Source organism: Vipera ursinii, assembly GCF_947247035.1.
Source record: "Vipera ursinii genome assembly, chromosome: 2".
Taxonomy (NCBI): Eukaryota; Metazoa; Chordata; class Lepidosauria; order Squamata; family Viperidae; genus Vipera; species Vipera ursinii.
The window spans coordinates 23,899,201-23,919,068 of NC_139513.1; the positions used below are offsets into that span (position 1 = coordinate 23,899,201).

Below are 19,868 nucleotides of genomic sequence, written 5' to 3' on the forward strand. Positions count from 1 at the left end.
TAAAAAAATAAATATACATAGAATGAAGGCTACTGCTAAGCTTGTAAGCCGCCCTGAGTCTTCGGAGAAGGGCGGGATATAAATGTAATAAAAATAATAAAATAAAATAAATATACATAGAATGAATTTAATTTTAATTTTAATTTAATAATATTTATATACCGCCCTTCTCCCTGAGGACTCAGGGCGGTTCACAGGGCAGAATAAAATACTACATACAAACATTAAAACAAGATTAAATAATTGCCCATATTAAAACAGTTGGAATAAAATTCTAAAACAACAATTTAAAATTAAAACAAAAAATTAAAAAACCCCACCAATCCCCATCAGGCTAGGCCGGCTTGTACAAACAGAAACGTCTTGAGGTCGCGGCGAAAGGAGCGAAGATCAGGCGCCATCCGGAGCTCTACCGGTAGCTGGTTCCACAGCTCCGGAGCGCCCACAGAGAAGGATCTCCCCCTGGGGGCCACCAATCGACATTCCCTGATCGGTGGCACCCTGAGGAGGCCCTCTCTGTGGGAACGCACAGGGCGCAGGGAGCTTGATGCCGGCAGCAGATGTTCCCTAAGGTACTCCGGCCCCATGCCATGAAGGGCTTTAAACACTGTTACCAGTACCTTGAATCTCACCCGGAAGACAACTGGCAACCAATGCAGCTCACGGAGCAGCGGTGTAACGTGGGAGTATCGGGAGACTCCCAACACAACTCTCGCGGCTGCATTCTGTACCAGTTGGAGCTTCCGGGTGGTCCTCAAGGGCAGCCCCATGTAGAGAGCGTTGCAGTAGTCCAGACGAGAGGACACGAGCGCATGAGTGACCGTGCACAAATCATCCCGGCTAAGATAGGGCCGCAACTGGCGCACCAGGCGAACCTGGGCGAAGGCCCCCCTAGTCACAGCTCCTATATGGTCTTCCAAAGTGAGCCGTGAATCTAGGAGGACTCCCAAGTTGCGAGCCCTATCTACGGGGGGTAATAATTCACCCCCCATAGCCAGAGGTGGAACATCCGAATAAACCCGGGATGAAGGTATGCACAGCCACTCAGTCTTGTCGGGGTTGAGTTGGAGTCTGAAGGCTACTGCTAAGCTTGTAAGCCGCCCTGAGTCTTCGGAGAAGGGCGGGATATAAATGGAATTAAAATAAATAAAAAATAAAAAAATAAATTCCTTGTGAACCGCCCTGAGTCCTAGAAGGGCGGTATATAAGTCCAATCAACATAAACAAACATAAACATCCCTGATTCAATGATCACTGAAGCAACCTGAAGGTTTTTGCAGCGCACAAATATTCCCAGGGAGAAAAAGGAACAGGATTTGAAATGTTCACTCGCTAAAAACATAGCCCAGGACAGGGGTAGGCAACCTCGGCTCTTTTATGACTCATGGACTTCAACTCCCAGAATTCCTGAGTTAGCTATGCTGACTCAGGAATTCTGGGAGTTGAAGTCCATGAGTCATAAAAGAGCCGAGGTTGCCTACCCCTGGCCCAGGAGAACTAGGAGAAAATGGAGGGAATGGAATGTGATGGGGGGTGGGGGGTGGGAAGCATCACTGGGTGCCTTGACATTTTCTTGCAAGCTCCACGTGTAATCCCCAGCGCTCTGGCTCGCCGCCCGGAGGACTCCCTCAATTGGAGCCAAGAACCGGAAGTCTTGCCGAGTCCAAAGCCGCAGGACGGCTGACGGGCGCCCCGGCCGACCTTCTCAGTGCGCAGGCGCGCTAAAAGAGGCGTCTCTCTCTCGGCCTCGCCGAGTTCAAGCCGGGTTTGCGGCTCGGCGTACCATTTCCTCCTTCGGTCAAGGAGACTGGAGACGTGCGCCTGCGCAATAGTCAGCGCAAGCGTCGTGCCTTGAAGCCGGTGGAAGTGGCGGCGGGGTTCGCTGCTCGGGGGGCTCCCGGGCGGGGGGGGGGCGCGCGGCAAGGGTAGAAGGCCGCCTCGCGCGCGAGCGCGCGCCCGCGCACCATGTACCAGCGGAGCCCGAAGGCGGCCCTGCGCGTGGGCGCCCGCTGCTCCTGGCGGTGGGACGGCAGCAGCAGCAGCAGCCGCCCGTTCCGCCTGGGCCAGGGCGAGTCGGCGCGCTGTTGCCACCCGGCGCGGTTGCGGCAGCGGGTGAGTGAAAGGGCGTCGGGACGGGGCGTGGCCGGGCATCCCCAGCAACTCGCGGGAAAGAGGGAGGCAAAGGCAGGGGCGCCTGACCCCACCCCACCCCACCCCGCTCGGAGCAAGCTTGTTGGAAAGCGCGGGGTTGGGGAGGGGAGGAACGGACCTGCAGACCGCGGAGAAGACAGAAGCAATTGGATCCGTTTTAGGCTTGAGATCGCGGATCGATCGGTCACCTTTGCAGATCTCCCTTGCCGGGGATGGGCGGTGCTGGGCTGGACGATAAACCTTGGTTGGACCCGGTTAGAATTGCCGGGTTGAACGGAGGAGGATTATAGTGCGGTTGATATTAATAAATAATAATAATAATAATAATAATAATAATAATAATAATAATAATAATAATAATAATAATAATAATAATAATAATAATAAAATAATTTTATTTATATACCGCCCTTCTCCCGAAGGACTCAGGGCGGTGAACAGGGCAGATATATAAAAAATACAAAAATACAAAAGTTAAAAGAAAATTAAACATATGCCCAACTAATCAACAAAAGGGACGCAGTGGCTCAGTGGGTTAGGACGCTGAGCTTGTCGGAAGGTGGGCAGTTTGGCGGGTCGAATCCTGAGTGCCGCGTAACAGAGTGAGCGCCTGTTACTCGTCCCAGCTTCTGCCAACCTAGCAGTTCGAAAGCACGTAAAAATGCAAGTAGAAAAATAGGGACCACTACGGTGGGAAGGTAACAGCGTTCTGTGCGCCTTTGGTGTCTAGTCATGCCGGCCACATGACCACAGAGACGTCCTCGGACAAGCGCTGGCTCTTCGGCTTTGAAACGGAGATGAGCACCGGCCCCTAGAGTCGGAAACGACTAGCACACATGTGCGGGGGAACCTTTACCTTTACCTAATCAACATAAACATAAACATAAAAACAGTAAATACATATATTAAAATGACAATAAAATGACAATATTAGCCGCTTGGCTAAGGTTTGCCCGTGACTTCACGCTTCCTCCGGTGCTTCTCCGGTGACAGCTCGCTCGGCTTGATCAGTCGAGGCTCTGCTGTCGCTGCAGGGATGTGTAACCTGCGGGTAAAAGTGGTTTTTATCTACCGCTTGAACATCTTGGGAGGTGTGGCTGGCAGCCTTTCCAAAAATTGCTACTCGGTTGTTGATGTGACCCGAGGGGCAGTGATTAAATCCCGGCATAATAGAGGATTTGCTGCATCATTGAATGAAATTAGTTGTAGTCTTGCAGTATGGCTGCTTATATGCCATTTAAAGATCAGAGATAGTAAAAGAAGAAGGAAAAAATAGGCCAAGGTCTTGCATTGGAATGTATGAGATGTGTTTGAATATTAGTAGTGTGTTTCATTCCTGTTTCTAGTCAAATCAGCATGTGAGTTATAAACCTTAGTCTGTACTTACTTTGCGCTCACTAAGGTTATTTTATTTTTTTTATTTTGCCTGCAAAAGGGTTGCTGGGATCTTGTCTTATATTAGATTTCACTTTCATTTTCATGAGCCAAGTTTATAATATTTTTATTTTATTTTATCCTGTACTATGCAGAAATGTTATTGCTTTGACACCCCATAGTTCTGAGAAGATTTCTTCTCTCAAAATAGAGTAAATTATGGCCTGTAACTTATCTTGTGGTTGGTCCTTAATAAAAAAAAACACCAAACAACCGAACAGGGGATGTATTTTAAATATCAAAGGTTTTTCTTAATTACCAAAATTCTGTTCTGTAAAATAATGAGTTCTTTGCTCTGCAGGCATTACTCAGATAAAAGCAAGCTTCCTTTTCCGTGAAAAAGGCTTGCCAAGGTGCAGATCTGTCAGGTGAGATCAGACAGCCCAGTCGCAGGGATAGGCAACCTGGGCTCTTTTTTATGACTTGTGGACTTCAACTCCCAGAATTCCTGAGCCAGCCGTGCTGACGGGAAAGGGAGAGGTTTCCAAGCTGAGCCGTGCTGGCTCAGGAATTCTGGGCATTGAAGTCCATGAGTCATAAAAGAGCCAAGGTTGGGGTAGGCAACCTCGGCTATTTTTTATGACTCGTGGACTTCAACTCCCAGAATTCCTGAGCCAGCCATGATGAGGGGAAAGGGAGAGGTTTTCCAAGCTGAGCCGTGCTGGCTCAGGAATTCTGGGTGTTGAAGTCCATGAGTCATAAAAGAGCCAAGGTTGGGGTAGGCAACCTCGGCTCTTTTTTATGACTCGTGGACTTCAACTCCCAGAATTCCTGAGCCAGCCGTGCTGAGGGGAAAGGGAGAGTTTTTCCAAGCTGAGCTGTGCTGGCTCAGGAATTCTGGGAGTTGAAGTCCACGAGTCATAAAAGAGCCAAGGTTGCCTAGCCCTGGATGGATAATAAGCTGAGGGAATGCTGCTTCCGCCTTTCAGGAGCGCCAAAGGACTGAATAAGTTTTTTTTATCATTAGGTTCATTATTCTGAAATCTCTCTCTCTCTCTCTCTTTTAAGGATGTGGCTGCCTCCTGGGATAAATTACCTCCTGAGCTTGTCTCTTCCACATCAGCAAGACTGACTCTTCACTCCCTATTCTCCAAGAAGCTGTCAGAAGCCACCCCTCGCCATCTGGCTCTGCCTCACCCTTCTGCAGAAAACTGTACTGTAATCAATTATGGACTGAAATTTAGCAGCCTGGAGACTACTAGGCCCCTTTTCCAGCCAACTGTTCCCTCCCCTCTTGAAAGCATGGAAGATGCCATCATTTTGGAGAATGGGAGGCAAGAGGATAACCTAAGGGCACCACCTAGAGAAGGACTGGACAGTACTTCTTTAGACTCTTTGTATAGTCTCTTTCATGGCTGGCCATTGCCCTCACCTTACCAGATGCATGAGGTGGCACCCGCATCCCTTGCGCCTTTCCGAGCCACATCTGGGACTCCCTCCCCGGTCACTTCTCCTACCAGCAGTAACCGCGACATGGAAGAGCATCTCGAAGTCATGCAGCAGAAATTACGGGAAGAGGTACTAACGTCGCTATTTTGCTACTTGGGGAAACTAGCTTTCTTTTCCCTTGTAGAATGGTAGGGCTGATTGTGAACTTGGCATTGGATCAAAGACTTGTGTGTGTGTGAGAGAGAGAGAGACAGTTTTGTCAAGTGTACCTTGGGAAAAAGAGAGAGCCGGGGTTTGCAGAGTGCTCGGTGGTCCATTGTTTGTTCTGAGGTTCAAGCAACTCCTAAGAAAGAGGAGATCTTTTCTGATCTCATCTGTTCATATATACCAGTGGTGGCGAACCTTTTAAAGACAACCCCAAACCCATTTATTTATGGCTGGTGGGCCAGGTGGGCGTGGCCCACTGGGTGGGTGTGACCGTGGTGGTCATGGAAGATTGGGTGGGTGTGGCCAAGGTGGGTGTGGTCACCTCAATGTTGCTCGTGGGGAGGGACACCTGTGGGGGGTGGGCAGGGTCAGGGGAGGTCCAGGAGGTCTCTGGCAGATGGGGCGGTAGGCAGGAGACTCATCCTGTGGGGTGAGGCGAGGCAGGATGGGGGTGCCATTGCTGCAAGGCAAGGCAAGGGCTGGGGCAGCTGCTGCCTGACACCATCGGCCCTCGCACACAGAGGCCAGCAAGCGCATGGGGCCAACGGTGTCCGTCAGTAGCCACAGCCTGCCAGCCCTTCGACAGGCGCACTCTGGGGCTCCGCAGCCCATCGCCAGCAGTTCAAAGAAGCCGCCTCCGAGATGGATGGTCGGCCAACAGCTGAGGAGGTGATGCAGTGGGTCGTGCCTGGGAAAAGAGCATGCAAGGCCAGGAGGGACGGGATGTGGGGGAGGGAAACCAGCCGTGCCGGGATGCATTCAGCCACGTGGGACCCTGGCGAATTAGCAGGTGGCTGGTTGAAGAGGGACAGTTGCCACCTCCGGGGCAGGGCGCGGGTGCCCACAGAGAGGGCTTTGAAGGCCACCTTTGGCACCCGTGCCATAGGTTCGCCACCACTGATATATACTATTAATTACTCTTTCTTATATAAGTTACGTGTTAACAGCCAGAAATGGAAAACTACATATTTTAAGTACATTACAATAAGATACGATATTTAGATTACCTAGTAAATGCCTTCAGTAAATTGTTGGTAAGTATTTAATGATGAATTCCTTCTCTGCAATGCTGTTGTTTTTTAAAATGTATAATCATCCTTTCTATAAGCGGCATTCAAATTGTTTACTGGCTCGGTCAATTACTCTGCTACCTCAAGATACAACATGTGTGTTAGTTATAATAATCCCAAAATCCCAACATCTTTTTGGATGGCTTTATGGGCAACTACATATCTTAATGTTTTGCTTTGGACTGGTAAAAGAAGCTCTGCAGTATTAAGGAATCCTCACTATCATAAATAGGAATATTCTTTAAAGGAACAACAGAATGTTTGTCTTGTGGCATGTTTAGCCTTTTGTTGCAGTTTATAGGATAGCAGCAATGTGGGTTTTTTTTTAACTAGAACACCTGCATTTCTTAATTATTGGAGAAAGATTAACAATTTTTGCTTTGTAATTGCTTGTTCAATATTAGTAATTTGCAGTAATCCTCTTGAGTTTTTGAGGTTATAGTGCTGACAATTACTTGAGGCAGTGCTAAACCATGCTAAAAGTCTTGACTTCTATAATCTTCAGGTAAAAGGATAACAAAGCAGATGCTTATGTGTTTATTAATGTAAAGAATATTTTGACTTCATAGACTAATAGTTCAATGTGTTGTAAAGCAGCTTTGTGTATCTGAAACACCTAAATTATTTTATAGATGGGATAGGAAGTCTAGAAATAGAGTGCACTAAATTTGAAAGCTCGCAGAAACAGGATTTATCTTAAAAAGAGTTTAGTTTCAGTCTTTTCTGCAAGTAGGTTGAAAGTTTGATTTCCAAAAAAATTCCCAAAGGGTCTTGATTTATGCACATTTATATTCCACCTGTTCGCACAATAGTGAACAATTATTTGTGCAGTTCTAGGGGCTCATGCACGCACTTGAGCTAAGCAGGTAGGATTCCAGCATGTTTTAGTAACTAATTATTGATACAACACACATTCATGAATGAAAATAAGATTGTGAAATCTGCACTCCTATTCCTGGAAAGTTGAGGCATTGGAAATTAACAAGAATTAATTTTGTCTATGCCGGACAGAATATAGGCAGAAAACTCTCAAAGTAAAATATTGCCAATGTACTTCTGAGAATCTGTGAACTATCAATTCCTCACTTTGGTTTGCTCTTCTTGTTCTCTCTCCCATCCCTCCAGTTACCAGCCTTTTTTTTGAAGTCTCATAATTTTGCAATGTATTCCCAGGACGTAGAATTCATCAATGAGATTCTGCATCTGAAAACACGGTCAGTCTTGAATCAGCGGGGGGGGGGGGGGGGGAGATGGGAAGTTACCTGAGGGCTGGATCGTCTGTCCTTTGATGAATGAGAAAGGTTCCATAATATGTTTATTATACAGAGGAATTCAGTCTACACTTACGTAAGAGATCTAACCATTGGAGAGCTGGGCAAATTTTTCCCCTCATGAAACATTTCCCAGATTTAATTTCAATTTATTGTTGGGCCTTGATCTTAGAAGACAGGAAACTCTGGCCAGTGTATCTGATCCGCAAAGAAAAATCTTTGCAAAACACACCAGTCGTGAGAAAAGGTCATTAAATTTGCCCTCTTTTCAGAGTATGTATTTTATTTATTAAATGTGTACAGTGTTCTCCTCCCCCACTCCCATTACCCATAGTTGGGGGAGAGAGCTCTGGTACACCATCTAGCCCTCTCCCCATTTATCGGGACAATTATTAGTAATCATGTCCTATATAGCAAGGAAGGTGTATAATTTTTAGTAACAAAATGTCTTGGCTGTATAAAATATGATTATTAGCAATTGGCATGACAGGAAGGGCAAAAGACCCATCAAGGAAGCATTTGGAATTGGTTTTCTTAAGATTCTGAATGAGTCTCATTGAATTCTCTGTAACTCTATCCAATAAAGCAACTACCTCATCTAATTAGTGATTTCATGAATAGCACTGACAACAAAAGAAAACCTGCTAATTTTCCCTCATTCATTTAAGAGCATATTGTAGGAGGCAGCTGCGTAAAGAAAAGTCTTGGCCCATCAACTTTGTTACTGATGTGGCATTTTGTCAGTTGCTAGAATAACTACTGCTTTATAGTTTTTCTGACAAATAACTTAAGGACTTTTAAAAGCTGCTGCAATCCCCATTTCATTAACGGTAAGGCTCATGTTGTGATATATTTGATTCATTAAAGCTGCCTCCTTTTCCCCCAATATAACTGACTTCTAAAGTTTGAAGGGACGCGGTGGCTCAGTGGGTTAGGACGCTGAGCTTGTCGATCAGAAGGTCGGCAGTTTGGCGGGTCAAATCCCGAGTGCCGCGGAACAGAGTGAGCGCCTGTTACTCGTCCCAGCTTCTACCAACCTAGCAGTTCGAAAGCACGTAAAAATGCAAGTAGAAAAATAGGGACCACTACAGTGGGAAGGTAACAGCGTACCGTGCGCCTTTGACGTCTAGTCATGCCGGCCACATGACCACGGAGACTTCCTCGGACAAGCGCTGGCTCTTGGGCTTTGAAACGGAGATGAGCACCGGCCCCTAGAGTTGGAAACGACTAGCACGCATGTGTGGGGGAACCTTTCCCTTTACCTAAAGTTTAAGAGCAGCACCCCCCCCCCAACCTTTTGAGTACCAGGGACCGGTTCCTTGGAGAGGTTTTTTCACGGACCGGAAGGGGCGTGGTTTTGCATGCTGCCTGCATCCTGCGGATGGGGCTTTGCTTGTTTGTGCGGCCCAGTTTCTGGCATGCTGTGGCCCAGTGCTGGTCCACAGACCTGGGGTTGGGGACCCCTGGTTTAAAAGTAGATAAACGATTTGTGGACTATCCAGCATTTCAAGTTCAGGATCGAAAAACTGCTTTGGAGAAGGTAGGGAGCACAATCCTTGTGCCTGGCCAATATCCTATTAAAACAGCCATTATTTTTCTTGACGTCATTGGAAATCGTCACATGATCTTGAGAAAAGATGAAGCTGCTTTAAGATGTTGCAGGCAAGATGCGCTGTGTTTCCAAGCATTTGGGGGGAAATGAAACACGGCTCTCCTCTACAGTAATCTGTACTATAGGTATAAATTTTATTGTAGTCGTTGATGCCTGTTGAAGGTAAAGATTAAGCCTTCTTTTCCAAAGGCTATGGCTGCAACTAGGCCAATCTTATTTCTCAGAAGAAAATACAAGTAGTCCTCATTTAGTGACCACAACTTGGTCCTTAAGCACACTGGTTGCTAAGTGAATCTGCAACTGTGCTTTCCTTTACAGGAAACCGCATCTTCAGCGTTCCTTTGCAGACCTGGACAGTTAGAAATGTGAGGATTGGTCACAAAGCTGCTTTTTCATCACTGTCATAACTGAGAATGGTTGCTAAACAAGGAAGTCTGTAAATGTGGACTGCCTTTACTATACTTAGATGGAATCTTTTTCTAGTCAGAGACAGGTACTCAAGATGGGTTATTTTGATTTAGGTAGTTCGGTACAGATAGTCCTTGACTTATGACCGGTTGCTTAGCGACTGTTCGAAATTAACAGTGTCCCTCCCCCTGGTGTGTTTTACGTTTTTGATGAAAACTGCCCACAGTGCACAACTGATTCACTTAAGTGACTGCAGCATTTGCTTTGTGACCGCTACAAAAAAAAAAAGAATTGTAAAATTTGTAAGTTGTAAGTTCTAGGTCGAGGACTACCTGTGGTCCAGGGGTCCCCCAACTTTTGGGCCATGGTCCTCTAGTGGGCTGTGAGGTGTTTGCAACCAGGCCACGGAAACGGGCGAGCACGCATACACACAAATCCTCACTTGTGCAAACAGTGGGCAAGTACGTGGACCTGCACTCCATTTGCGTGAGCAGCAGGCGCTAGCGTGGATGACTCTCACGCAAATGGGGCTGTGCTCACGAGCGCTTGCCGGCTGCTTTCGTAGAACCATCTTCTTTCTACCTCCTGCCCCCAAGCAAGTCCGCAAAGCCGGAAAGGTTGGGAACTCTACTGTAGTCATCTGTCTTACATGGGACAAGATAAACAGACGTATGAGACCTCATTCAATGTGTATGGGAAATCCACGGTGAGAGAATGATTTAAACGTGCATCGAGGTCCATTTATGTATAGATAAGGAGGTGCAGGTAGTCCTCGACTTACAACAGTTCGTTTAGTGGGCCATACGAAGTTGCAGCGGCACTGAAAAGGTGACTGATGAACCGTTTTCATACTTAACGACCGTTGCAGCATTCCCCATGGTCATGTAATCAAAATTCAGACGCTTGGCAACTGACTCTTATTTATGACGGTTGCAGTGTCCCTGGGGTGTGTGTGTCATGTGATCGCCTTTTGTGACCTTCTGTCAGTCAATGGGGAAGCCAGAATCAATTAACAGTCCTGTTACTACCGTAACAATTGCAGTGATTCTTAATTCTAATAGTCTTTTATTGATTAGCCCTTGGGCCATATCAAAGTGAAAAATTCCAGCAGAAATTGATAAAAGCAATTTCAATTGGAATTTGATAAAATATAATTTAAAATGGAATTAGAATAAAATAGGATTTAAAATGAAATGGTAATAAGGTACAATCTAAAATGGAATTGTAATAGTGTACAATAATTTAAGATAATTGCAGTGATTCATTTAACAGGTGTGGAAAGACAGGTCGTAAAATGGGGCAACATTCACTCAACGAATGTCCCATTTAGCAACGGAAATTTTGGGCTGAATTGTGGTCGTACGTTGTGGCCTACCTGTAGCCTTTTCTGCAGTGAGGTGATACAGGAAATCCCTATTCGAACCATTCTCTTCTTACTTCTACCACCAGTGGCCTAATGATATATCAAATGGCGGTTGTGTTGTGCCGTTTTGTGGCCTGGAACTATTTTGTTCATATGCACCTAGAGGTGATGAAGGTGACACAACATCCGGAGAACTGGAGCATCCAAGTGCGGTGGCGGATTAGAGGACTGCCTTTCCACATCTTCCTGATGCGTTTCTTCAAGAATAAACCTGAATTTTACAGGTGAGGCGCCTCTGATGGGATAGGAGTAGCTTCTAGCAGGACTGCCCGATTCTGTAACAGTCTTGTTCCCTCTGCCATCCATCTGGTAAACTCGCAAGGTTCGTTTTTCTCACCCTGCACAGGTATACACAATCCGAATTAAACTGTGTTGTTTCTTTGTGTCATATATGTGGGCATATGCACAATTCTGTATTCATTTATTTTTTGTCATATTTATGTAGTGCAGGGGTGTCAAACTCAATTTCACTGAGGGCCGCATCAGCATTGTGGTTGCCCTCAGGGGGCCGGGTGGGTATGGCCAGGGTGGGCGTGGCCTACTGGGTGGGCGTGGCTAGAGTGCGTATGGCCTACTGGGTGGGCATGGCCAGCTCTACATCGTTCGCATCAAGGGTGTCTATGGGGGCCTGGGCAGGAGTGGGACAGATCTGAGGGTCTCTGGCAGAAAGACGGTCTCTGGGCCAGGGCCAAGACAGTGGGGGCCGTTCCCTCACTCTTTCCAGGATGGCTTCGCGGGCCGCATGAAACCACTTCGCGGGCCGGATCTGGCCCCCGGGCCTTGTGTTTGACATGTCTGATGTAGTGTATAGTGGAGGTGGTGACCCTTTGAGAGCTGTATGCGACAGAATTTCATTTTAACGTATGCCGATTAGTGTACATTCAAAGTGACAAAGTTATTATTCTGTTATTCTATTCTGTTCTGTTCTGTTCTGTTCTATTCTATTCTTTTTTTATTGAAAAGTTTTACAATACATTTTTAATACAAAAAACTCCCTCCTCCCCCTCCCCTCTCCCCAACCCTCCCCTCTCCTCCCCTCCCCGACTTCCCAGAGCTGAATACAGGGTATAATAATACAAACATAAGCTAAAATATGCTAACAACAAAAATAAAACATTAAATTCTATAGTACTTTAACTCTCCGTAATCATATTAATGAAATAACAACTAATTATACATCATAAAAATCCACTACTTATTCAAATGCTAAGTGAAACTTTTTAGTCCCATATTTATTCTGTATATATTCAATCTATCTTTTCCATTCCACAATATATCTCTGTTGCGATTGGTCTTTCAAATATGCTGAAATCTTCGCCATTTCCGCCAGGTTAGAAACTTTCAAAGTCCACTCTTCTATAGTCGGCAGTTCCTCCTTCTTCCAATATTGCGCTACTAAAAGTCTCGCTGCTGTAATTAGATTCAACATCAACTTTGTATCTATAACAGTAGTATCTGTAATAATACCCAATAAAAACAATTGCGGAGAGAACTTTATCCTTTTCTTAAATATCTTTTGCATATTCCACCAAATTTTAATCCAAAAAGCTTTGACCTTTTTACAAGTCCACCATATATGAAAATACGTTGCATCCTCACAACCACACCTCCAACATTTGGGCTGGCAGTTCGGATACATACTTGCTAATTTCTTAGGGTCTAAGTGCCACCTATAAAACATTTTATAAAAATTCTCTCTTAAATTTTGGGCCTGCGTAAATTTTACATTTCTAACCCAAATCTTTTCCCAAGTATCCATTGTTATAACTTCTTGGAAATTCTGGGCCCACTTTATCATACAATCTTTAACAAGTTCCATTTCTGAGTCAATTCCTATCAATGCATTATAAATCCTTTTAATATGTGCTTGACCTTGATTTCTAATTTGCTTTACCAAATTTTCATCAGTCATCGAAAAGCCAGCTTTATTCTATTCTATTCTTATTCTATTCTATTCTATTCTATTCTATTCTATTCTATTCTATTCTATTCTATTCTATTCTATTCTATTCTATTCTATTCTATTCTATTCTATTCTTATTCTAATCTAATCTAATCTAATCTAATCCTTAAGGCTGAAATAGAAAAACAGGCTTAAAATGCCCTTATCTTACTTCTGTCTAACCCTTTTCTGAGAGATTTCTCTGTGGAGTCCTTGGTGCTCTCTGAGCTTGGTTGTTTTCTTGTGAATATTTCCACTGGCACTAGCACTGATGATGTTATGTAGGGTTTATTTATTTATTTATTTTAATTCCATTTATATCCCGCCCTTCTCCGAAGACTCAGGGCGGCTTACAATCTAAGCACAAATCAATGTGCTTAGCAATAGCCTTCATTCTATGTATATGCCTGCTTATTAGGGCTTTTGCCCCCCCCAGCGGCATTATTACAAAGTCAGCTTAATTGCCCCCAACAATCTGGGTCCTCATTTTACCTACCTCGGAAGGATGGAAGGCTGAGTCAACCTTGAGCCTGGTGGGACGCGAACCTGCACTAATTGGAGGCAGTTGGGTAATGAAAGGTCTGCAAGAAAACAGCCAAGCTCAGAGAACACAAAGAACTCCACAGTTCAACCCTGAGCTACAAATATTCTCTTCTATTGATTTAATTTAATTTAATTTAATTTAATATTTGCATTTGTATACCGCCCTTTCCCTGAGGACTCAGGGCGGTTTACAGGGAATTAAAATCGAAACATACAAAAGTTAAAACCAATTAAAAAAGCATTAAATTCACCCTGTAGATTAAAACCCCAGTTAAAATTTTCTCCTCAGCCTGGGCCCGAGAGCTCAAAGAGCCAGGTCTTCAGGCCCCGGCGGAATGATCGGAGGTCGGGAGCAGTCCTCAGCTCTACCGGCAGCTGGTTCCAGAGGGCAGGCGCTCCCACTGAGAAGGCCCTATCCCTGGGTGTCACCCGCCGGCAATCTCTCACCGGCGGAACCCTGAGCAGACCCTCCCTGTGGGAGCGCACTCTTTTGGCATCTGGGCTGGTCATCCGAATCCTTCCTTAATATAAGTCTGATTTGCTATGCTTATTGGCCTGTGATGTAAGTGCAATTAAAATGAATCAAGCCCTTTAGGACAGAGTAAAAAAGCTACTCAAAAATATTATAATTCTATAGCTGTATTTGTCTAAGAGGATGCCAGAATGTGGTCTTGCTTGGCTAATTTTCATTTTAATTCCTCTTCCAGAATTTACGATGCCTATTCCACTTTCTTCTTAAATCCACAAGGTTTAATTAAGTGTCACAGAGTCAGCAAGGTGAGTTCCTGAGCGTGAACAGTGTTGCAGGAGGTCCTGGTGCAATTCCCAACTGCTCCTCCACAAAAACTTTGCTTAGATCTTGGCAAGAAAACAAGTCTGTTGAAACTAACTTTGCGTTTTCTTTCCTGTCAGCTCATGCCCTCCGAGCCGCTTCAGAACAAGCTGAAAAACCTTGCCGTAGCCTCTTTGCTGGGCCTGGAGCTGTCAGACCAGAGGCCATCGCTTTTGCCGTGGCTAGTTATAACAGCAAAGGGCATCAGGAGACTGTAGGGGATAGTGAAGCCTTGCCCTCTTGTCAATACCTCTTTTGGTTCATCTGCCTGTATGGTAAGGAGGATGCCACTGAACGACCCATTGTATATCTGTGTTTCTTCTGTATAGTGTGGATGTTGCCCCATGTTGGTGCTCTTAATTGCACTAGTTAAGTGCTGTAAAGATGATTGCAATCTAATATTGTACATAATAAAAAAAAGATTACGTTGCAAGTGTCTAGTGGTGTATTAGGCTAAAGATACTGCCAGGAGGCAATTTAATTTCACCTCCATTCGTCCCTAATGAGATCAGAGGCCTGCTGTCCATAAAACATCTTGATGAAGTCCCTGTCCCGAATTATTTTCAGAATGTGCTGCCTACAACACATATCTGTGTACTGTTCTATCTATTGTGTTAGCATCTTTGATCACACAAATCCAGGCTTTGTGAGAGGTGCATGGAATCAAACGCACTACATACTACATCCTGCTTGCTGGTATTCAGTTGTTATATGATACGCTGCTGAGATTTATTCAGATTTCTAGCAGCCGTGGGAAGGCATCTTCTCAGTGTCATGCATAACTAGTTATTCTTGCTTTATTACCTCCTCATCGAACAAAATAGAGAAACATAAAAATACTTATTTGCTTATTTTAGTGGAACTGAAAGGCTTAGCTTGCTGCTGGGTTCAAAGTGCCCCAAGTAGGTTCAAGTGCCTACTCAGCCATAAAACAGGAAGTCTTTATGTCAATAATTATGTCCCAAATTACAAAAAATGAGAGAAAAATCCCATGAGTGCCGCATACAAAGACAACGATGCTATAATATTGCCTTAAAATGTTGAAGATGATTTGAACACTGAATTCTGTCTGTATGCATTCCACAGCATATTTTTAAAGAAGAAACTGATTTCTAGAAACAAAGATTAAACTTGCCTAGAAAGAAAATGCAATAATACAGGGGAGCTTATTTTTTTAAAAAAAGTATTTATTTTATGCCTCGTGAGTTGACAGCAAAACTATACAGCTCTACAAAAAAAAGTGTCCAAAGGTGGTGCTGAGCACTGGAAAAGTCAGAACTGAAGGCAAGTTCTTCTTTTATCCCAGCTCTTCTCGTGTCTTCCCCATTTTCTTGGGCAGTTTTTTGGCTGAGGCGTCTTCTAGTTCCTTGGACTTGTAGTAGTGAGGGGCCACTTCCAGCAGCCACGTACTGTCAATTTCAATCACCTGCAGAAAACACAAAAGCAGCTCCAGCTAGGTTCCTTTTGATTTCAGCACTGCCTCTGGATACACAGATACATATTTAGATAGATAGATGGATAGATGATAGATAGACACACATGTTGATATTTAGATATAGATAGATCAAATCAAATCAACCTTTATTGTCCAAGTACGTGTATAATGAGATTGTCTGAGCCTCCCTTCGTGCATCCCCCCAACACAACTCAGTGAAGACAAAAGGAAAAAAAATCCCTAACCCAGTGAATCCTATTAACAAATACACACAATCCTATTGCGCCATGTGAGCTTATTGCACAACGTGCCGGCCCCACAAGTCTATCATACTATGTTGACATGGAGTTATTTTCCATTCAGGAGTCTGACAGCCCATGGGTAGAAACTGTTCTTCAGCCTGTTGGTGCGGCTGGCTATACTCCCGTATCTCCTACCCGATGGTAGAAGAGTGAAGAGGTGCTGACCAGGGTGTGAGTCGTCCCCGAGGATTTTCCTCACTCTTCCAAGGCAGCGAGCCCTAGTGATGTCGTCTAGTGGTATCAGGGGACAGCCCACAATGTTTTGTGCTGTGCTCACCACCCTCTGCAGTGTCTTTCTATCTGCAGCTGTCAAGCCAGCATACCACACCATAATGCAATGTGAGAGGACGCTTTCTATAGTGGACCGCTAAAAGGTCATCAGTCGTTCCACTTAGTTCTTTCGCAAGACCCTAAGGAAGTGGAGTCTCTGTTGGGCCTTTCTGGCCACCTGGATTGTGTTGATTTTCCCAGGTAAGATCTTCGCTGAGGTAGACTCCCAGGAATTTAAAGGAGGAAACTCTCTCCACACAGCCCCCCTCAATGTAAAGTAGAGCGGGTTCCCCTCTTCTGGAAGTCTAACACCATCTCCTTTGTCTTGCCGATGTTCAGGTGCACCATGAGGATAGTTTTTGGACCTCCCCCCTGTACGCTGTTTTGTCTCCACCTATAATAAGACCCAATATGGTGGTATCATCTGCAAACTTAATGATCGCAGTGGATGGGTCAGACAATACACAATCATAAGTGAACAGTGAATACAGGTAGGGACTGAGCACACAGCCCTGTGGCGAGCCAGTGCAAAGCTTCAGGGAGGTGGATGTGACAGACCTGACCCTCATTGTTTGTGGCCTATAGATAGATAGATAGATAGATAGATAGATAGATAGATAGATAGATAGATAGATAGATAGATAGATAATTAATATGATATGTGATATAGGCAGGCAGGCGGATGGATGATAGCTATTTCATATTCTTCACTGCCCATCTCCCTTGAAAAGGGGCTCTGGGCGGCGTGCAATTCAATAAAATTAAACATTAAAAGCAAAATAATTTGGGATTAAAACTTGTATAATTATAAATGCAACATTATAAAAGTTTCCAAAGGTGAAAAATTCCAAGATGGGGAGGTAGTAAATACCGCAAGGGGGTGTGTGTTTCTCATGAGGCCAGCCAGTCCCATGGTTATGTGAATCTTTGTGCCCTCCCCACCCCCCCATACAAGGCCGCAGAGCCGAATTTTGACCCCTTGAGAAAGGTCAAAAATTGGGGGGCCTTCCTCAGCTCTGAGGGCACGATGTTCCACAATGCAGGGGCAGCGGCAGAAAAAGCCCTCTTCCCAGCTCCTGCTAGTCTAAATTCTTTGATAGGGTTTTAGCATACCTTCCCTGTTTGAATGGACAGGATGGGCTGATGTAGTGGGGCAAAGCTGGTTCCGTAGCCGGTTTGAGCTGCATATTGGCTAGGTGAAAGGGCTATAGAAATGCAAGCAAGTGTGATGCATCAGATGTGAGAATAAGGGTAACTGAACTGGCTGTAAAGGAAATCCAGAACTGCTGTTCCACAAAAGTCCCACTAATACCCAATTATTAAATCTCTCTTCCATCTCTTTTAATCATTTAATCCACTAATGAGAAGTCACCTCTGTCTTTACTATTGCAGCAATGACAATGTGAAGTGTATATAAAATACTTGAGTTAGACCAGAATAGAACAGGGAGCTAAAACCACTGGAAAGGCAGAGCGCAAATTAATTTCATATTACGCAAGTCTCTCGTTTGACACTTCAGTAGGAAGCCTACAATAAAATGCTTACAAATTCACAAGCCAAGGATTCAGCTTCTCCTCTTTTTCAATTGTCAAAAATTGATATTTTCTAATGCTTAAAGGCAACATTTTTAATTGACCTAAAAAAGGTAAAGGTTCCCCCGCACATGCGTGCTAGTCGTTTCCAACTCTAGGGGCCGGTGCTCATCTCCGTTTCAAAGCCGAAGAGCCAGCGCTTGTCCGAGGACGTCTCCGTGGTCATGTGGCCGGCATGACTAGACGCCAAAGGCGCACGGAACGCTGTTACCTTCCCACCGGAGTGGTCCCTATTTTTCTACTTGCATTTTTACGTGCTTTCGAACTGCTAGGTTGGCAGAAGCTGGGACGAGTAACAGGTGCTCACACTCTGTTACGCGGCACTCGGGATTCGACCCGCCTAACTGCCAACCTTCTGATCGACAAGCTCAGCGTACTAACCCACTGAGCCACCGCGTCCCATTAATTGACCTAAAGCACCTGCTATATTCACACATCGGTTTTCCTCTGAGCACTATCTCTGAGGTGAAGTTTTTTTTTGTCAGAAGATTCAGAAGTGGATGCAGGTGTTTTAACTCACCTGTCTCATGAATTCCTTAGTGGTGAAGACCAGCTCGTGATAAATGAGCCAGCGAGGCTGCTCTTCAAACAAGGAGCTGTTGGGATGGATATACACTGTTTGCTGATGCTTGACTGTTTTGTAACCGCTGCGGGTTAGCCGCGCCGTGTGATAAAAGAAGCCAGCTGTTATGGCCTAGAGAAACAGCAGGAAGGGCCAAAAGTGAGGCAATGAAGGAAACGGTATTGGTGGCTGAAATTACAGACTTGTTAAATCATAGATGGTTTTCATTTTTGCTTAGTATTTTGTGCGAATCCATCCAATAGGGCTTATAAACGACCAGGTTAGTATGATTTGTTCAATAAGCCACAATTAATGCATTTAAGTTGGATTCGGACTTCAAGCTATGAAGCAATGTGTGGAAACCAACTGAGCTCAAATTAGTCACTACCAACTTTCAGTTTCAAAGGCTCTACTTTAAATCTGGATGTAACTCGCTGTATGGCAATTTAAATAACACAAAATAAACTATTTTTATAGCCTGTAGATTAAATAATGGGTGAAAAGCAGTTTAAAAAAATACGATCGATAAATAAACATTCAGAAATTAGCTTCTGCAAATATAGAAATCACTGGCTGTTATTTTTTTTTAAAAAAAATTGATTATCTGTATGAAGGTTTCTAAATTAGATATGCCAATGTCTCAAGAAACTTTGGCCCCTCATGGAAATCCAGAGCAGAAGACAATAACAGGGACAGGGGGCTTCTACCTTGCGGATAGGAACGTAGTCCCCTTCGCTGGAAGTAATATCCACCTCAATGCGTTCCATCAACCCTTCCAGCTGTTCTCGCACATCTCGAGCCCGCCTCATAGAACGAAACTGGATGAAATTCTCATAGCACCATTGCATGGAGTAACCGCTTTCCACCCACTAAGGGAGAAGGGGAGGAGTTAATAGAAATCAGAGTCTTGCTAGGACTTTTAAGTGAGGAATGCCATCCTCTCAGTGACTGGACTACACAGTATTGAGTACAAGCAGTCTTCAACCTACAATCGTAATGGAGCCTGCCCGTTACAGTCAGAAGTCATGACAGACCTTAAGTGAAGCGTGTCAGTTAACAATCCCCACCCCTGTTCTCCCAATGCGGTCGTTAAATGAATGCACAGGCCGTTAAGTAGAGCATGGGGTGCCTCAGGTGAGGGAGGCCTAGTGCAGGCCCTGCTTTGGGTCTCTCACCTCCCTCATGCCCTAGGCCAGGGGTAGGCAACCTCGGCTCTTTTATGACTCATGGACTTCAATTCCCAGAATTCCTGAGCCAGTTGGCTCAGGAATTCTGGGAGCTGAAGTCCATGAGTCATAAAAGAGCTGAGGTTGCCTACCCCTGGTCTAGGCCTAACACCTAACACTAACCACTTCAGTGGGTCTCATACTTTCTCTACTATTAATAACTGATCTATACCAGCTATTGTTCTCAATCCCAGAAAAC

The 19,868-nt window shown here is 44.8% G+C and overlaps 2 protein-coding genes across 8 annotated transcripts in view; one reads left to right on the forward strand and one right to left on the reverse strand.

Moving 5' to 3' along the window:
* Nucleotides 1-1,905: 1,905 nt before the first annotated feature.
* Nucleotides 1,906-14,678, forward strand: LOC310636320 (uncharacterized protein C6orf136 homolog). Of its 2 annotated transcripts, XM_083356061.1 has the most exons (6): nt 1,906-2,112; nt 4,594-5,103; nt 7,377-7,465; nt 10,992-11,189; nt 14,158-14,227; nt 14,363-14,678. In XM_083356061.1, exons 1-6 carry the CDS (start codon nt 1,966-1,968, stop codon nt 14,498-14,500), a joined length of 1,152 nt encoding a protein of 383 aa, XP_083212187.1. In that variant the 5' UTR covers nt 1,906-1,965; the 3' UTR covers nt 14,501-14,678. The 2 variants fall into 2 exon arrangements, with proteins under 2 accessions (XP_083212187.1, XP_083212188.1); XM_083356062.1 differs by lacking the exon at nt 14,158-14,227 and having other exon boundaries at nt 14,363-14,620.
* Nucleotides 14,679-15,448: 770 nt separating this feature from the next.
* Nucleotides 15,449-19,868, reverse strand: part of DHX16 (DEAH-box helicase 16) — a 32,924-nt gene continuing 28,504 nt past the window's right edge. For 2 of the 6 annotated variants that reach the window (XM_083355964.1, XM_083355965.1), the window contains exons 18-20: nt 19,151-19,312; nt 18,402-18,575; nt 15,449-15,708 (exon numbers count right to left, since the gene is read on the reverse strand). In XM_083355964.1, coding sequence (XP_083212090.1) covers nt 15,580-15,708; nt 18,402-18,575; nt 19,151-19,312 — 465 coding nt within the window. In that variant the 3' untranslated portion in view covers nt 15,449-15,579. Of the gene's footprint in view, nt 15,709-18,401; nt 18,576-19,150; nt 19,313-19,868 lie in introns of those variants that run through there. The other 4 variants (XR_014491673.1, XM_083355966.1, XR_014491674.1 and 1 more) reach the window with 3 other exon arrangements.